General features: G+C 35.9%; 1 protein-coding gene across 2 annotated transcripts in view; it reads left to right on the top strand.

Annotated features, from left to right (window-relative positions):
* ABCB1 (ATP binding cassette subfamily B member 1) overlaps positions 1-16,664 on the top strand; it is an 88,421-nt gene that overhangs the window by 32,680 nt on the left and 39,077 nt on the right. For both annotated transcript variants that reach the window (XM_045565471.1, XM_045565472.1), the window contains 8 exons: positions 521-692; positions 7,580-7,704; positions 12,055-12,226; positions 14,343-14,456; positions 14,605-14,715; positions 14,898-15,023; positions 15,137-15,340; positions 15,685-15,855. In XM_045565471.1, the coding sequence (XP_045421427.1) occupies positions 521-692; positions 7,580-7,704; positions 12,055-12,226; positions 14,343-14,456; positions 14,605-14,715; positions 14,898-15,023; positions 15,137-15,340; positions 15,685-15,855 (1,195 nt within the window). The remainder of the gene's footprint in view (positions 1-520; positions 693-7,579; positions 7,705-12,054; positions 12,227-14,342; positions 14,457-14,604; positions 14,716-14,897; positions 15,024-15,136; positions 15,341-15,684; positions 15,856-16,664) is intronic.

Raw genomic sequence — 16,664 nt, 5'->3', positions numbered from 1 at the left:
CATCACATCTATTAGGAGGTGTTAGGGTGTCACTGGGAAGTAATGATGAGATTAAATTCCTTCTGAGCAGCAACCATGTCTTATGCATCCTTTTGTTCCCAGGGCCCAGCAGGGCATGAGGGGACCTGCATGACTAGCATTGAATGAGGGATTTGTCTTTGCTAGAATGAAGAAATCCTCTGAGAATGTGCAGTACAGCAATAATGAGATGCTTTCCGGCAAAATTTCCAACAAATTTTAAATTTCTAGTTTGAATAATTCTTAAGTACTCTATGTCCATTTCCTGGGGCTGGGTGGACTACAGGTTTTTGTTAACGACAAATACTCTGCTAGCAACTTAAAGGTTGTTGTTAATAACAAATATCCTGCTAGAAATTTATACCCTGACAAATAAAACAAGCATATATACCAGAGACCCTAGATATAAACTAACCCACACTCAAAGCAAAACAAAACAGGCTTGAAGGGAAAAGTTCTGTGTTTAAAATTCTGACATTTATTTCTAACACTATTCTTGTAGTGATGTCTCCAAAATTAATGAAGGAATTGGTGACAAAATTGGAATGTTACTTCAGTCAATGGCAACATTTTTCACTGGTTTTATAGTAGGCTTTACACGTGGTTGGAAGCTGACCCTTGTGATTTTGGCCATCAGCCCTGTTCTTGGACTGTCAGCTGCTATCTGGGCAAAGGTAGGTGAAGCCTGTGAATCCAGATTTTGAACTGTACTCCCCTTGAGTGGAAGGATATTTTACCACATGATGACCTTGATTCTATATTTGTTACCTGCTTTTAAACATTCTGTTCAAAATCAGCTTGATGAACATATGCAGCCTCACTGAGTACAGGCCTGCTGGGGCTCTATGATGTTCTTGGCCATCATGGATTATTTTGGGGAAGGGATGAGCAAGGAAAAAATAACTCTCATATTTCATCTTCTACCTTCATTTAAAAAAAAACCAAAACCTTACTGAACTTCACGGAGCTGTGCTTTATAGTAGATGATGCCCTATTCATATACTAAGTAGAGATTCAAGTTCACTGAACACATATGTCCCATTTAATTAATATTTTTAAAATTTTAATATTTTTGGTTTTATAGATTTTATTTAATTTGTAAGTTGATTTTATAGTTTGATCAGTATTGTAAATGGTTCTACATTTATAAACATTTAAATTCATTGTTATGAAAATAATTTAAGAAAATAGGTACTTTGTAGTCCCATATGCACATAAATCCTTAGTCTCCAGTTTTCTCTCCCATCATGAAGGCAAAGCAGTAGAAGCCACCCTCTCCACCTCTGCACACTTACCTCCAACAATCTTGTAAAACCTATTTTCCCTTTCCAGGTGGGCATGGTGTGATTAATAATTTTAAACTCATTTGATGTAGGAGTGGGTTTGTGGTAGAGAGATTGGCCTAGTATGTAATCTTTGTTGAGTTCAACACAACTTAGAGAAGGCACTACAAATTCATGTAGTGAAAGGATGTAAGTAATGAAAAACCAACCAAAGCCAAGCCTTAACACAAATAAGTCAGGCTGTAAGTATTAAGAAATTTTATCCTATAGGATGGATGTTGATACTGTAAATAATAAGTATAATTTATTGAGCATCTGCTATGTCAGGCATCCATGTATATATGTTATTTTTCTGAGTATAACTATTATCTCATTTTACAGAGAAAGAAACTGAAGTTCTGAGGACTGTTAATTTTTTGCTCAGAGTAACACAGGTTTAAATATGTTCCCCGTGGTTATCCGTTAACAAATATTTGGCAAAAGCTTCCTGTTGTTAATTGATTTTTCTGTGTACTAGAATATTTAGCAAGTTGGGTGGCAAGCTCTTAGGATCAGTATTCATTGAAAAGCTATTTAAAATATATTGATGTCCATTCTAGTTAAGATAAAAAAAAAACAGTCCCTAAGTTAATCTTTTAATAATTAATTATGCATTGCCTCAGATACTATTTATTTAGTAAAAGGAGTCCTAGGCTGGCTGCTAGAGACCTAATTTTTAATCCCTACTCTGCCATAAACTTTTGGTATGATTTTAAACTAATTTCTTAAATCTTCTGGTGGACAGCCATATTAAAAAAAGAAATGTGGCCCAGTCTGGGAAGCCTCTTTTTCCCCATGAGCCTGAGTCTCTCCTCCCTAACTCAGAGACACAGAAGCAAGTAGGCATAAAAGGAAGGGACCCTGTCATAGCAAGCAGCCTGGCCCAGGAAGTCTCTTTGTACCTGTATGCCCAAGATGCTTTTTCCCTGCTCAGAGACACTGGGACAGCTAGAGGACACTAGTAGGGGAAACCATCACCATACTCTTCCCTCACCAGGAGATATCTGGAAGTCTGACTTTGAGAAGCTGCTTTCACCCCCCCTAGCAGAAGCAAGGGCTGGAGTCCCAGCATCTTTAGATAAACCAAGCTAATCAAAATAATACCACAAAGGCTCTGAATATTAAATTGCCTCAGGCACCACAGCTCACAAAAGTAGACCAAGAATGCATGCCAAACATAAACAGGGTGACTGCCTGCAAAAATAAAAGATTTAAATAGGACCCTAAAACTCCTAAAATAATAGAATGTCCAGGATATAATAGAAAGTCACCTGTCATACCAAGAACCAAGAAAATCACAACTTGAATGAGGAAAAAAAATTAACTGATACCAACACCGAGATAATTCAAATGTTGGAATTCTCTGACAAGGATTTTAAAATAGCCATCATAAAAATACTTCAGTAATCAATTAAAAATTATTTTGGAGCAATACAAAAAATAGAAAATATCATCAATAAAATAGATGTTATTGGAAAGAACAATGAAATTAGAGAACAGAGAGATATAACAGCAGAAGTAAGAGTCATGCCGGATGGGCTCAATCTAAGCAATTGGAAACGATGGGATAGAATCAGTGAACCTGGAGATAGTATAATAGAATTCACCCATTCTGGAACAGAAAATAAAAAAAGCCTCAGGGACCCGTGGGACAATAACAAAAGGTCCAACATTTGTATCATGAAAGTCCCAAAAGAACAGGAAAAATAAAGTGGGGCTGAAGGAGTATTGAGGAAATAATAGCAGAAAATTTCTGATATTTGGTAAAAGACAAGTCTTCAGATCCAAGAAGCAGAGCCAATCCCAAATGGGATAAAACCAAAGAAATCCATGGTAAGGTATATCATAATTAAACTATTGAAAACTAAAGGAAAAATACTGAAATCAGCCAGAAAAAAACAACATATTTCCTATAGGGGAACACCAATTTGAATGACAAAATATTTCTCATCTGAAGCCATGAAGGGTAGAAGTGGCACAATATTTTTCAAGTGCTCGTAAAACTACCAAGTGTGTATACTATATCTGGTGAAACTGTCCTTCAGGAATAAGGAGGAAGTAAAAATAGTCTCAGATCAAAGAAGACTTAAAGAATTTTTTTCACAAGTATACTTACTGTTAAAGACTGGCTAAATGAAATTCTGCGAACAGAAAGGAAATACTAAAAGAAGAAATATTAGAGCTTCAGGAAAGGAACAACAGGAAGAGCAGCAAGTGTGGGCATATACAGCAGACTTTCCTTTTCCTCATGGGATTCATAAATCATGTTTGACAATTGAACCACTAGTTATAAGTAGTAAAATATTGATACCAGTAGACTATTATAAGTCACATATGAATATTCCAATACCCAGAGAAGCAATTATGAAACCCTTGCAAAAAGATACATTCAAAAATGCTATAAGCAAGATAGAATCCTAAAAATTGATCCAGTAACCTACAGGAAAGCAGGATAAGGGAAGCAGAGGAATGAAAACCATAGGAAACAAATAGAAAACAAATAATAAGATGGTAGACGTAAGTGCTGACATGTCACTAACTACTTTAAATGGTTTAAATATACCAATCAAAAGAAAATAATGACAGAATATAGTTTAAAAAATGACCTAACTATATGCTGCTTTCAAGAACTTCAAATTGAATAACATAGGTTGACTAGAAGTAACAGTATGGAAAAAGATACCATAAAATATTAATTTTTAAAAAAGGAATGGCTATATTAATATTTGATAAAATAGACTTGAAAGCAAAGAAAATTTCTAGAGAAAAAGAGGAACATTATATAATGGTAAAAAGATCAATCCACCAGGAAGGCATAATGACCCTAAATATGTATACACCCATAACATAGCTTGAAAATACATGAAATAAAAACAGAATTGAAAGAAATATAAAAATACACAATTATATTTGGAGACTTAAACAACCTTGCCAAGCAGCTGATAGAACAACTAGACAGAAAATCAAATAGGATATAAAAAATTGGAATAGCACAAACCATCACCAAGATCTAATTGGCATTTATGGAACATTCTACTCAACAGTGGGATATATATTAATCTTTCCTTTTTAAGTGATGATGAAACATTCACCAAGATTATATCCTGGACTATAAAATAAACCTCACCAAATTTAAAACTTGAAACAATAAGCTCTTTTTTTTCTGACAACAGTGGCATCAAACTAGAAACCAAAATCAGGAAAGACAAGACAATCTCTAAGTGTGGGAATTAAACCACACACTTTTAAATACTCCATAAATCATACAGGAAGTCTCGAAGGAAATTAAAAAATACAAAGGACAACATATAAGAATATTTGGGATGCAGCTGAACAAGTTCTAGAGAGAAATTTATAGCGTTAAATGTTTATATTAAGAATGAGGGGCCAGGCATGCTGGCTCACACCTATAATCTTAGCACTCTGGGAGGCCGAGGTGGGAGGATCACTCGAGGTCAGGAGTTTGAGACCAGCCTGAGCAAGAGTGAGACCTGGTCTCTACTAAAAATAGAAAGAAATTAGCTGGACAACTGAAAAATATATATAGAAAAAAAATTAGCCAGATGTGTCTGTAGTCCCAGCTACTCAGGAGACTGAGGCGGAAGGATTGCTTAAGCCCAGGAGTTTGAGGTTTCTGTGAGCTGGGCTGACACCATGGCACTCTAACCTCTAACCCATGCAATAGAGTGAGACTCTGCCTCCAAAAAAAAAAAAAAAAAAGAATGAGGAAAGGTCTCAAATCAATAACCTAAGTATCTACCTCAAGAAAGTAGAAAAAAAAAGCAAAGTAAGACCAAAGCAAGCGGAAGAAGGAAATAATAGAGCTAAGTTCAGAAAACAATGAAATTAAAAATAGGAAAACAGTAAAGGAAATTAATGAACGAGAAAACTTGTTCTTCACCAAAAAATAAATAAATGTAATTGATAAACCTCTACCGAGACTGACAAAAATAGAAGGCGTAAATAGCCGATGTCAGGAATGAAATATGGGATATCACTACTAATCCTACAGACATTGGAAAGATAAGGGAATGCTATGAACAACTTTATGGTCACAAATTTGACATATTCTGCATCATGACTATGGCAATAGTCACAGGAATCTTCATAGCTGATGACATTGCTCAGAACTAAATGCACACACACACACACACACACACACACACATACATGAGTGTATATAAAACTGATAAATCTAAATAGCACTGATGGATTATATCAATGTTAAATTCCTGGTTGGGATGTTGTTCTGTAGTTTTCAAGGTGTTACTATTGGGAGACACTGGATGAGGGGTATCTCGATCTCGTTGTATTGTTTTGTACAACTACATGTGAGTCTACAAGTATCTCAAAACAAAAAGTTAAAAAACACTTAAAATTATCTCAAAACAAAAGCCTACATTGATAAATGAAAAAATAGCATAAAGATATACGTCAAAATTCCTGTAGTGGTCTAAAATATTGCTTCTGAATATATTAGTTTGGATATTACAAAATTTCCTATATCAGACCACTTTTAACTTATAGAAGTAACCATTTTATATATCTCAAACCAATGCTAATTAGCCTTATTAAAATTATTAGCCTTTGGAAGAAGAGGTGGGTTAGTGTAAGGAAAAATGAGCCAGATTTGTTGAATCAGTGTGGTACTTGATATATTAGCAATAAATTAAAATAGCCATTTTTTGAACTCCTAATTCAAAAATATTTCTTGGTAATATTCCTGTTGGGTGCCCTAGTGCGGGCAATTGTTGTGGCCCCATGAGGTTTCAGAAGGAGCAGAGAAACATTGCTAAAACATGTTGTGTGAGCCACCTCTGTTCTGCAGACCTGTTTGTTCAGGGATGGTGCTGACCACCCTGACTCAGACCAAGCACTGTGATGACTGTGGCAAGGAAGCTCTTGGAAGATTGCTTTGAGAAGTCAGGAAGCTCTACTGAATCGATGGGATGTGGTTCTGTGTACCAAAGAGGATAGATACATGCAGCAAAATGTCTGCGCACAGAATATAGTTAATCAGCATTTATCTGCTTTCATCCACCCATTCCTGTATCTATAATAGCTCCTTTTACTTTCGTACACAGGAAGGGGAGAAATGCTCTGTTAAAATCAAAACAACTTTGAGCTTTTTATTCCAAGAAGGAATAGACTAGTGTTACGTAAACTAGTCCACAGACACCTGTGAATTATTCATTGAAAGAGTGTAATCCTGTTTAATCAGAATTTTTAAATAAATTGGTTGTGCACAATTTTTATTTAGATGTTTGACCACTTCGGCACTCCAGGTACAAGTGGTAACCTTAGTCCTTTGCCCATACCAGTTGATCCAGCTTTCATAATAGGATCCTCTGGGACCCAAGTTCACATGTCAGTGGCTGGTTTCAGAGAGAGATTTACTCCAGTGGCTGTTAATTCAGGCTTTGAAGCCTTATGAACTCAGGCTTGAATCCTGGATATTCCCCTTATTAGCAAATTATTTAATTTCTTCATGCCTCCATTTCCTCATATGCATAGTAGGGGAAATAATACCTACTTCACTGTGCAGCTGAGAAGAACAAATTAGTATATAATGCGCCCAGGACTGTTTCATCCACAGAATAAATGCTCAGGAACCTATGAGAAGGATCAAAGAGCACCCGGGAAACAAAGACCTCCCTGGTGGCTGCATGCATTGTTTTGCCCAAGAGCATCAGCAGAGGAAACTCTTTGCTCACCCTGGCATGCGAACCTTCTTGAAGTCATGTGTCCACACGTTCTTGGTCCCTTGCATTCTTCTGGCCTCCCACCTGGACACTTCTGAACCAGAGTACCGTTAGCATTTGCTGTGTTGAGCACACACATAGTATTTTCTTATGCCTGTTTTCTTATTTGTTTATGATTATAGTATAGTATATATACACCTTCTTTTCTGAAATTTAACATTCCCAAATGTTCCAGTTATGTTTATTTGGATGAGAGTCTATGAGGTTTTCAGTGGGAAAATAAAATTTTCAAGTAATCTAATTTATTATATACCATCTCAGTCCAAAAAGAATTTGAGGCGTCTTACACAGCAAATACATATATTAATATTAATACTAAAAAATGGAGCATCCTGATCAAAGACAAGTAAAAGATTTTGCTCTACACATACATGAACATACAAGCAGCATTTGTGTATATATTTGCTTTTACTTTACAAAAGATAAAGCTAACTTGTTAAAAAATTTTCAGTAATCTGAAGTTATATTTTTAAACAGATATTATCTTCATTTACTGATAAAGAACTCCTTGCATATGCAAAAGCTGGAGCAGTAGCTGAAGAGGTCTTAGCAGCAATTAGAACTGTGATTGCATTTGGAGGACAAAAGAAAGAACTTGAAAGGTTTGTTTCTTCTTTAAGTGGATAGAAATGTTAAATTCTGTGCCAGCTCATATGCCCTTTGTGTTGACTGTGTTCATTATAAACATTTTCTCCAAGATAAATATATAGCTTAATGGGTATATTACTGTATAACTAATATTCTGGAGAAGCTGCATTTCTAATGGTTCTTTTCTCATATCTGCTAGTTCAGAGGATTTTCTGGAGTTTTCCAGATAGGCAATGACATAAAAATAGTTTCCTAAGGCTGAAATGTATTTTATATCTCTGATGATTTTTTTTTCTGCCTATCAAGTTTATTCTTGATTCGCTAAGATTGAATGAGTATTTTGTGTAAGATCTATGGGGACATTTTAATTTGTGGTTCATTTCCTCTTTTGCCCAGGCTGCTGCTCAATTGAGTTATGCTCCATGATTTGGAAGATAAAAATATAACCAAAAAGCACATTTGTACAAAATTTTAAAATCTTTTTTACTATGTGTTTAATATTATTCTTGCAACTGTTCCCTTTTATTAGATTTCTGAGTATATAGATGTTAATTTTTTGAAGTTGATAATATTCATCAGATATCTTGATTTCCAACAGTAACAGACTTTTATTTAAAATTGAATAGAAATTGTAATATTCTTATATATTTTAATGTTATATATTTTTTGAAAATAGGAAAAAGTAGATTATGTTGTTTTGGGGGTTACACATTGCATGATAAAGCCATAAAGATGAACAAATGGATTTTTGTAAGTCATAGTATTGGTTATCTCTGGGGAAGATGAGAAGCTGTGTGACAAGAGCAGGACACATGGCAGGAGTGTCTGTGGCTCTAGCAGTGTTCCGTTTCTTGACCTCAGCTGTACGCACATGAGTATTCGCTGTATAATTATCTTTTAAACTGTACATATGTGTTTGGAGTACTCTTTTGTTCATATGATAGATTTTTACACCCGCAAGGATATCCTTTGAGTATAACTTGTGATGGCTAAGTGCCATAGTTCAAAGGAAAGTTGTATCTATGTTCTATTTCAGTTTTTGCTAAGGTTTTTGCTTTTGCTTTAAAGCATTTCTGACTAATAAAATGAGAAGTCCTATTTAATGACAGGGCAAACATCCAATCACAGAAAGCCCCTGCTTTCATAGAGCTTAAATTTTAACAGGAGAAGGGAAGAGTACAGACAACCATAAATAAGCAAATACCTAATATACCAGTTGGGGGTACATATTACTTGGGGAAATAGAACACCCTTGAGTCATGTCAGGTACTGTTTGGGGAAATAAAATAAGAGAACCATGGAATATTTAGAGAAGTTATTCAGAAAAATCCTTTGTGATTAGTTAATATTTGAGTAGTTAATATTTGAGTAGAGACAGAAGGAAATTTTAAACTTGAGATTCTTTTTCAGTTTTTATCAGAGGAAAGGTGGACCAGAAAAATTACATACCCAACAGAATAGGGAGACAAACAAAGCTTATCTGCTTCTGCCTGGTTGCCGAGCTGGGGAGAAAACATCTCCTCATAAAATCAAAATCTCAGGCCTGCCCCCCATGTTAGATTGGGATCTGAATTGACACTACTCTGTGGACTAGGAAACTCTTTCTCCCCAAAGCTGAGGATTTCATGTTAGAGGGCTTGTGGTAGCCTGATCTAAAGCAGAGGCAGGCAAGGGGTGACAAGTACTTAGATTTGGGATATAATTTGGAAGTAGAATTGATAAGACAATTCGTAGATCAAACATAAGCCTTCAGTTTTCTTTCCAGTTTTTCTGCTTCTGTCCTTCTCTACTTCTATAAAGATAATCTAACGGTCTTAATCTAACTTTCTCTTCAAATTAGCAGGTACAGAAGGAAGCTGGCTCTCTTGGAATGGAAATTTAACCAGCAGTTAAAATGAATTTAATTCAGTAATATAGAATAGTTTTGTGCTCTTTAATTTAAAAAATACTTTTCTCTTTTATGTATATCTGGCAAGTATATTTATCTACTAGTATTGATTCCATTTACTTAACCAAAATGGTTCCTTGCTCCTGTAAGTGGCTACTTACATCATTGATAAATATTTTCATAATATTTAAGAATAATGATATTTTCTAAATACCAGTTTTTAAAATATAACTTTAGTTCATTTTAGGAACTTATACTTTAATTAGTATTTCTATGCTAAAGCTTTTAATGAATGAATTATTTTAATATCTGGCTTTATGTGTGTGACAATTTTATTGAAAAACTAATGCAAAAGCTTATGGAAAAGGAGTATTGTTTATATGTCCTCCTTCCTTACCGTTTTCTTTCCTTCATGTATATTTTCTGGTATCTAAATGATTTTCTTCTTTTTTGTTGCTTCTTCCTGTGCAAATATTTCCTCTGGCTGCATAGGACAACATCATATTGGTTTCTACGTTAGTGTTGGTAAGCAAGAACTGAAATAAAGGAGATAACAGAGCATGAGACATGTGCATTTAAGTTCCTTAAATGTAATCATGTATAATTTACGCCTCATAGTACCTCTCACCTCAGACCAACTCACAAAGTGGGAGATATATCTCTATATCTATACAAATGGAATGTCTATACAGATACAGATATAGCTCAACCATTGAAACATGTTTCTCAAAAATGATTTTTTTGTTCAAGGATTATAACTAACAAATTGGGGATTTACATTCTGGGGGGTAAAAACTCTAATAGTGTGTTAATATTTTGACACTATAAAGTTCTGTTTAAATTTGGTCTTTAGTGAACCTGTCATGTAAATTTCATTGGGCATGATCTGTAACTGTGGTGTTGTAACTAGTTAAGGTAGTCATGAAGGCAAGAAAGGATGCATGCTTATATCTGGGCAGGGCTTGAACTCTGCTGTACATACTAGTGGAATGACTCTTCCAAAGAAAATTAATATAATACTATATATTATGTAGTCATGAATTTTATGGATCAAACACCTCAAAATATGAATTCTATATGGAAGTAAATTCTTTCAACTATTAGGAGCTCCTTCTTTTTGCAGGGCAGTGCTCTAGGTTCTGCAGGGAACTGTGCTTAAGAAGATAAAGGCAGATTTAAGGCTCAGTTATAATCTGTCCCATTTCTCTAATAGTTTTACTCCTTGGTTCTATATTTGCAAAGTATCTTATTTTTCTTTAACTCTGGGCCCCATTAGCTTATCTCCACATCTTTCTCTTAAGCAAAATAGTCTGCTGGGTTCCTTTCAAATGAAGGTAAGGTACAGACACCATCTCCTTTAGCTTTAACATCAGAAATTGACCACTCTCTGAGGGTTTGAAAAGTACTTGAATTGTCATTTGGGAATAAGCTTTAAGTCATTAGAACTGGAGAAAAAAATCTGTCAGTGGATTCTGACGTTGTTGCTGGGTTTTGTGTTTGCTTGTTTGTCTTTGCTCCCATTGTGCATTGTCTGTATTTGCTTTAAGAAGTAGTAATGGGTGCTCTCCATGTTTGGCTAATGTAGGGTAGACTTTTGGTGCTGTGAATGGATGCAGGTATAGATGTGCTGAGATTTTTCTTTTTCTCAACTCTTAAGGTAGCCAGAAAGCTTTGGGTGGCCCCAGCCACCAGGCCAGAGCCCCTTACGCCAGCAGCAGTCAACCCTGTCATGACAAATGTTAGGGAGCACTAACAGAGGGAAGGATATGTAGGCAACATGTAGAAAGGAAAAGGAAGGGGGTGCTGATGCATAATAATGGACTATTATATACTTTTAAGCCCAGTAATTTTCGCAGGTCAGTGATTTTCAAAATAAATGTCTATGGAAATAAGATAAATCGTAGAGCTTATTTAAGTAAAAGAAGTTAAAATTACATGGCAATTCAAAGCTCTCAAAATGCTCTCGCACATGTGACAGCTTAGTTGATCTTCCAACAGTCCCAGAGGGAGGCGGGACATGGGGCAAACTGTCTCCAAAACTTCCTTAACATTCAGAAGATTTAAATGACTTCCTCTTGTTTAGCACTTTCTAACATTACCTCTCCATTTTATTAATTAAAGATTTTGAAGGGAAGGCACAATTTTTTCCATGGCTTCTATTTAGTATTGGCTATGAAACAAAGCAAGTTCTAGAAGTCTGCTAAATATTCCTTCATTTATTTTACTGTTGCTAAAGCCAGAGGAGGAACTTTAGAAGACTCCCCATAAATATCTTAATCTCCGTGAGCCTCAGTTTCCTATTCTGTAAGAAGGGAATGGTATTAACCTCATAAGATCAATGTATGGGCAAAAGGAGAAAATACATGTATACCACAGAGCTGGGCTCATCCTAACTCCTCTATAACCTTCATCCTACATTGGTACATTTTCATAAGATTTCTGAGTATATGGTGATCATTTTTGTTTTTTCTCCCAGGTACAACAAAAACTTAGAAGAAGCTAAAAGAATTGGGATAAAGAAAGCTATTACAGCCAATATTTCTATGGGTGCTGCTTTTCTGCTGATCTATGCATCATATGCTCTGGCATTCTGGTATGGGACCACCTTGGTCATCTCAAAGGAATATTCTATTGGACAAGTACTCACTGTAAGTGATGTTATATTAAGAAGTGAATCATTATTAAAAATGCCAATGAAATCAAATGAGGTTGGTTGACTTTAGTAGAAGAATATATTTTGAACAACTTTTGATTACTACAAAGAGACATACACTACTAGGTTAAAAAGTGGAAAGAAAATTAGATGCATCCAACAGCCAGTTTTGTTGTCCTTTTTGCAGATCTCTTGCACAATTTCTACTGTAGGCTAACTAATATTAACATTGCCAGTCTCTATAGCATGAACTTTCATTTGTTGAGATTATTTCTCTGGGCCAAACTTGGTTCTAAACTCTTCACTTTTATATCTTGATTTACTATTCATAACAAATGGCAAAATACACAGTTTAACTTCATTTCAAATGTTTTGAGTGACAGCTAATCTACTTCACAAATTAGAGAAGTAAAAATGATTACTCTTCTAAAAGAATATTGTATTTGGAAGTTTTGTGCATTATAGATCTTTGGACAAGCACCGATGACTTGCCATTTGATATTATCCTCTTTTTATTTTAAAGACAATGAAATAATTGCAAACCAAGCTCAATCTATATCTCGATCTAATAAAGTACATACTATTAGAAGAGTCACCTAGTGCATTTTGCAGAGGCCAAGTAGAAGCATATTGAGTTAATGTGAGATGATATTTTGTTGAGTCCCTTAAAACAGTTCCCTGTCTCAGGAACCAGATTTGTACTGTAGATGCCTCTCTTGTGTTTTCAATTGCTTCATCCAGCTTTGGCTTTGGTAAAAGCCCTTCCTGAGGCTGTTTGGTCAGGAATGGCTTTTACCAAAAGGCTTTTTTTAAGATAGTCGTGCTGTGGGTAAGCCTGGGTTGTGATAAAAGATGTATTCTGTTTAATTGTGATGTAGATAAGCAGTTTAAATCCAGTAATCACAGAACCCAGATCTGTCTCCCAAACTGGAAGCATCCAGAATAGTGAGTGAGAGATTTGATAATCAGACCAACTTGATTCAAATTCCAGCTGAGCCACAAGTTGCATGAATTGGAGCAGCCACCTAAGCTTTTCAAGCCTCTGTTACGTCTTCTGCCAAGTGAACATGACAGAAATAGTTTGCCCTAACTTTTGGTGGTGTTATGGGGACTAATTGAGATAATGAATATAGAATCACTTAACAAAATTCTTTCTATGTAAATTATTGGGCAATATAATTCCCATGTGATTTAGAAAAAAGAATGAATAATGACATTAGTTCTCTTTAACCCCAAAGAGAAACAAAGTCAAGTCTTTATCAATAAAAAACTGGTTTGGTGCAAAATAAGAAACAAAAAAACTAGTTTATCAGACCTCAAAGACAACACCGTCTGGTGGGTGAAGAAAAAGACTTAACCTGATAAAAAATTGTGCCTGAGGTGTGTGTGCTTTGTAATTTACAAAGCATTTTCGTATATACTGTTTCATCATGATACAACATGTCTAAGAATGCCAGGTAGGGAGAACAGATAGACTCTTCCCTGTTTTTGCAAATGAAGAAATTGAAGCCCCAAAATTTTGAGAGATTGGCCTAAAGATACATAGCCAGTTAGTAATAATCCGGGATTCAAACTTGGGTCTTCTGACGCTCCTTCTAGTGTTTGTTTCCACCTTACTCTGCTGACGATCTAAATAAAAATTCTTAGATATTGAAGAAATATAAAAATATTCTATTATAATATTCCAGTCCTGTATAACATATATCATTGTTTCATTGAGCAAGTAAAAGTAATTCTGCATTCTAAACTGAAAAGTATTTAAACTTTTAAAATTTTTTTTACTTATTTTTAATTGGCAAATCATAATTGTATTACACTTATGGATACAAAACATTATAATGTGATGCTTTGATATATGTATACACTGTGGAGGGATTAAATCAGGTTAATTAATATATCCCTCACCTCATTCCCTTGACGTTTTTTGAGGCAATACATTTAAAATTTACTCCATTAGTTAAAAGATTTAGAAATATCTTTAATACTCCGTATTCATAAGTTGCCTTGCCATTTTAAAATTTAATTAGCTACATTAGAAGAAGAAAGAAAGTATGAAAAAAATTATACTAGCACTGTTTAAGTAACTTGATGGTTTTCCTTCACATCCTCAGGTCTTCTTTTCTGTATTAATTGGGGCTTTTAGTATTGGACAGGCATCTCCAAGCATTGAAGCATTTGCAAACGCAAGAGGAGCAGCTTATGAAGTCTTCAACATAATTGATAATGTAAGTCTGGGCTGGCCACTTATCCATCTGTCTAAAAGATTTTCTAGTTAAGAATCAATTTCTTTACCACTTTATCCAGCTCTCCACAAAATGTCACTAAAAGTAGTTATCGTGACCTAGTAATCTCCTAAAATTTGATTTTGTTTAGGAGCCGAGCATTGACAGCTATTCAAAGACTGGGCACAAACCAGATAATATTAAGGGAAATTTGGAATTCAGAAATGTTCACTTCAGTTACCCATCTCGAAAAGAGGTTAAGGTATGGTAATAAATAATCAATGATTAAACAGTCTTTGGATGAAGCGTTTCTGATAACTTTCCTTTAGAGATTGTAAGAAAAAAATACGTGTATATTTAAACCCAGTATAGAATTGAACTGTCAGTTCATATACCCTGTATCTGTGAATTGCCTTAAAGTTCATTTCTCATTTGTCTTGGCAGATCTTGAAGGGCCTCAACCTAAAGGTGCAGAGTGGGCAGACGGTGGCCCTGGTTGGGAACAGTGGCTGTGGGAAGAGCACCACGGTGCAGCTGATGCAGAGGCTCTACGACCCCACAGAGGGCGTGGTGAGATGGCCCATGCCCAGCTGTACCCTGCAGCAATCAGCCATTACCATTGCAGATCATTCTAATGTTGTAATTTCAACTACCAATTTTGAAAGTCACACTTTTTATTTCAGGTCAGCATCGATGGACAGGACATTAGGACCATAAATGTAAGGTATCTGCGGGAAATCACTGGTGTGGTGAGTCAGGAACCTGTGTTGTTTGCCACCACAATAGCTGAAAACATTCGCTATGGCCGTGAAAATGTCACCATGGAGGAGATTGAAAAAGCTGTCAAGGAAGCCAATGCCTATGACTTTATCATGAAACTGCCTCATGTAAGTTGTTCTTGACCTTTGCCATTCTAGAGGTGCAAAGAATAGAATTCTGGCCTAATACATAGGAAGTTAGGGGATGACAATAAATTGGAGGAACTTCCTAAGAAGGGAAATCAAGATTACTCCAGATTTGAAAGTTCTAGCAGTATAGACTAGTAGTAGACATACACACACACACACACACACACACACACACACACACACTTTTTAAATTGGGATTGATTATTTCTAAGATTTAAAGAACTAGATTGTATTGCCTATGAGGTTTAGGTTGTTTATAGGATTGGTAATTAATCACTTAGCATGTTCTTTTGCTAAATCCTTCTGCGTTTTCTATGTCATAGAAATTTGACACCCTGGTTGGAGAGAGAGGGGCCCAGCTGAGTGGTGGACAGAAGCAGAGGATTGCCATCGCTCGGGCCCTGGTCCGCAACCCCAAGATCCTCCTGCTGGACGAGGCCACGTCAGCCTTGGACACGGAAAGTGAAGCAGTGGTTCAGGCAGCTCTGGATAAGGTCTGTGAGCCTCAGTTTAAACTGAGGCTATATAAGCATTAGAGTATTGGTCTCAGAAAAGGACATTTCTGGTGGCTCACAGGTGATTCCTTTAGCTATTAAAAGCATCCATCCTCTTTGAAGTCTTGACATTTTTTAAGTGCTTTAAGATGAATGAATTTTCATCTAAAGTCACTTGAAAATCTTTTAAAGAACAGAAATATAGACTCAAATGACAATTGGTCTTCATTGTGATCTTGAAAACTTAGCTATAAGGGAAACCCTATTATTTAGGCTTTGACATATTGTCAACGAGACGAAAATACAATCGGAAGGTTCACATTTAATTTCCAAGATGTTAAATGCCACTTAAGGACTCTGGGAAATCAGAAACCTCTTGTCTCCAGGAGAGGGGCAGAGAGCCTATGATATTGGAAACCTGCCCGAGGCAAGAAACATCCTTGACTGTCAACAGAGTTTGACCTTCTTGGAGTTCTGGAGTCCATATGACTGGATTCACCAAATAGGATTTGAGTGCTTGCTCTGTGCCAGGCACTGTGTGCTTGGTCTCCAGCATATAATGGTAACCAGGCTAGCTCTGTGAAGACCCAGGATGTTGGAGACCTTTTAACCAAAGGTGCTCTGAGTTGAGATGTCACAGTGGCATTCAAAGATGAAGCCATGTTTCTTCCAACTGTCCGTGTCTGAATACAACAACACTGAATGTTCCTTTAAACATCCTGTCAGTGTGTTTATTAGATTGTGCAGGGAGCAAAAAGCAGCTCACTAAACATTGTATCAACCAAAATAGAGGCAGATGGAATTGTGGC

This window comes from Lemur catta, chromosome 11 (assembly GCF_020740605.2).
Source record: "Lemur catta isolate mLemCat1 chromosome 11, mLemCat1.pri, whole genome shotgun sequence".
NCBI lineage: Eukaryota > Metazoa > Chordata > Mammalia > Primates > Lemuridae > Lemur > Lemur catta.
Note: the sequence above shows the minus strand (reverse complement) of the source record. Positions and strands in the feature narration are given on the sequence as shown.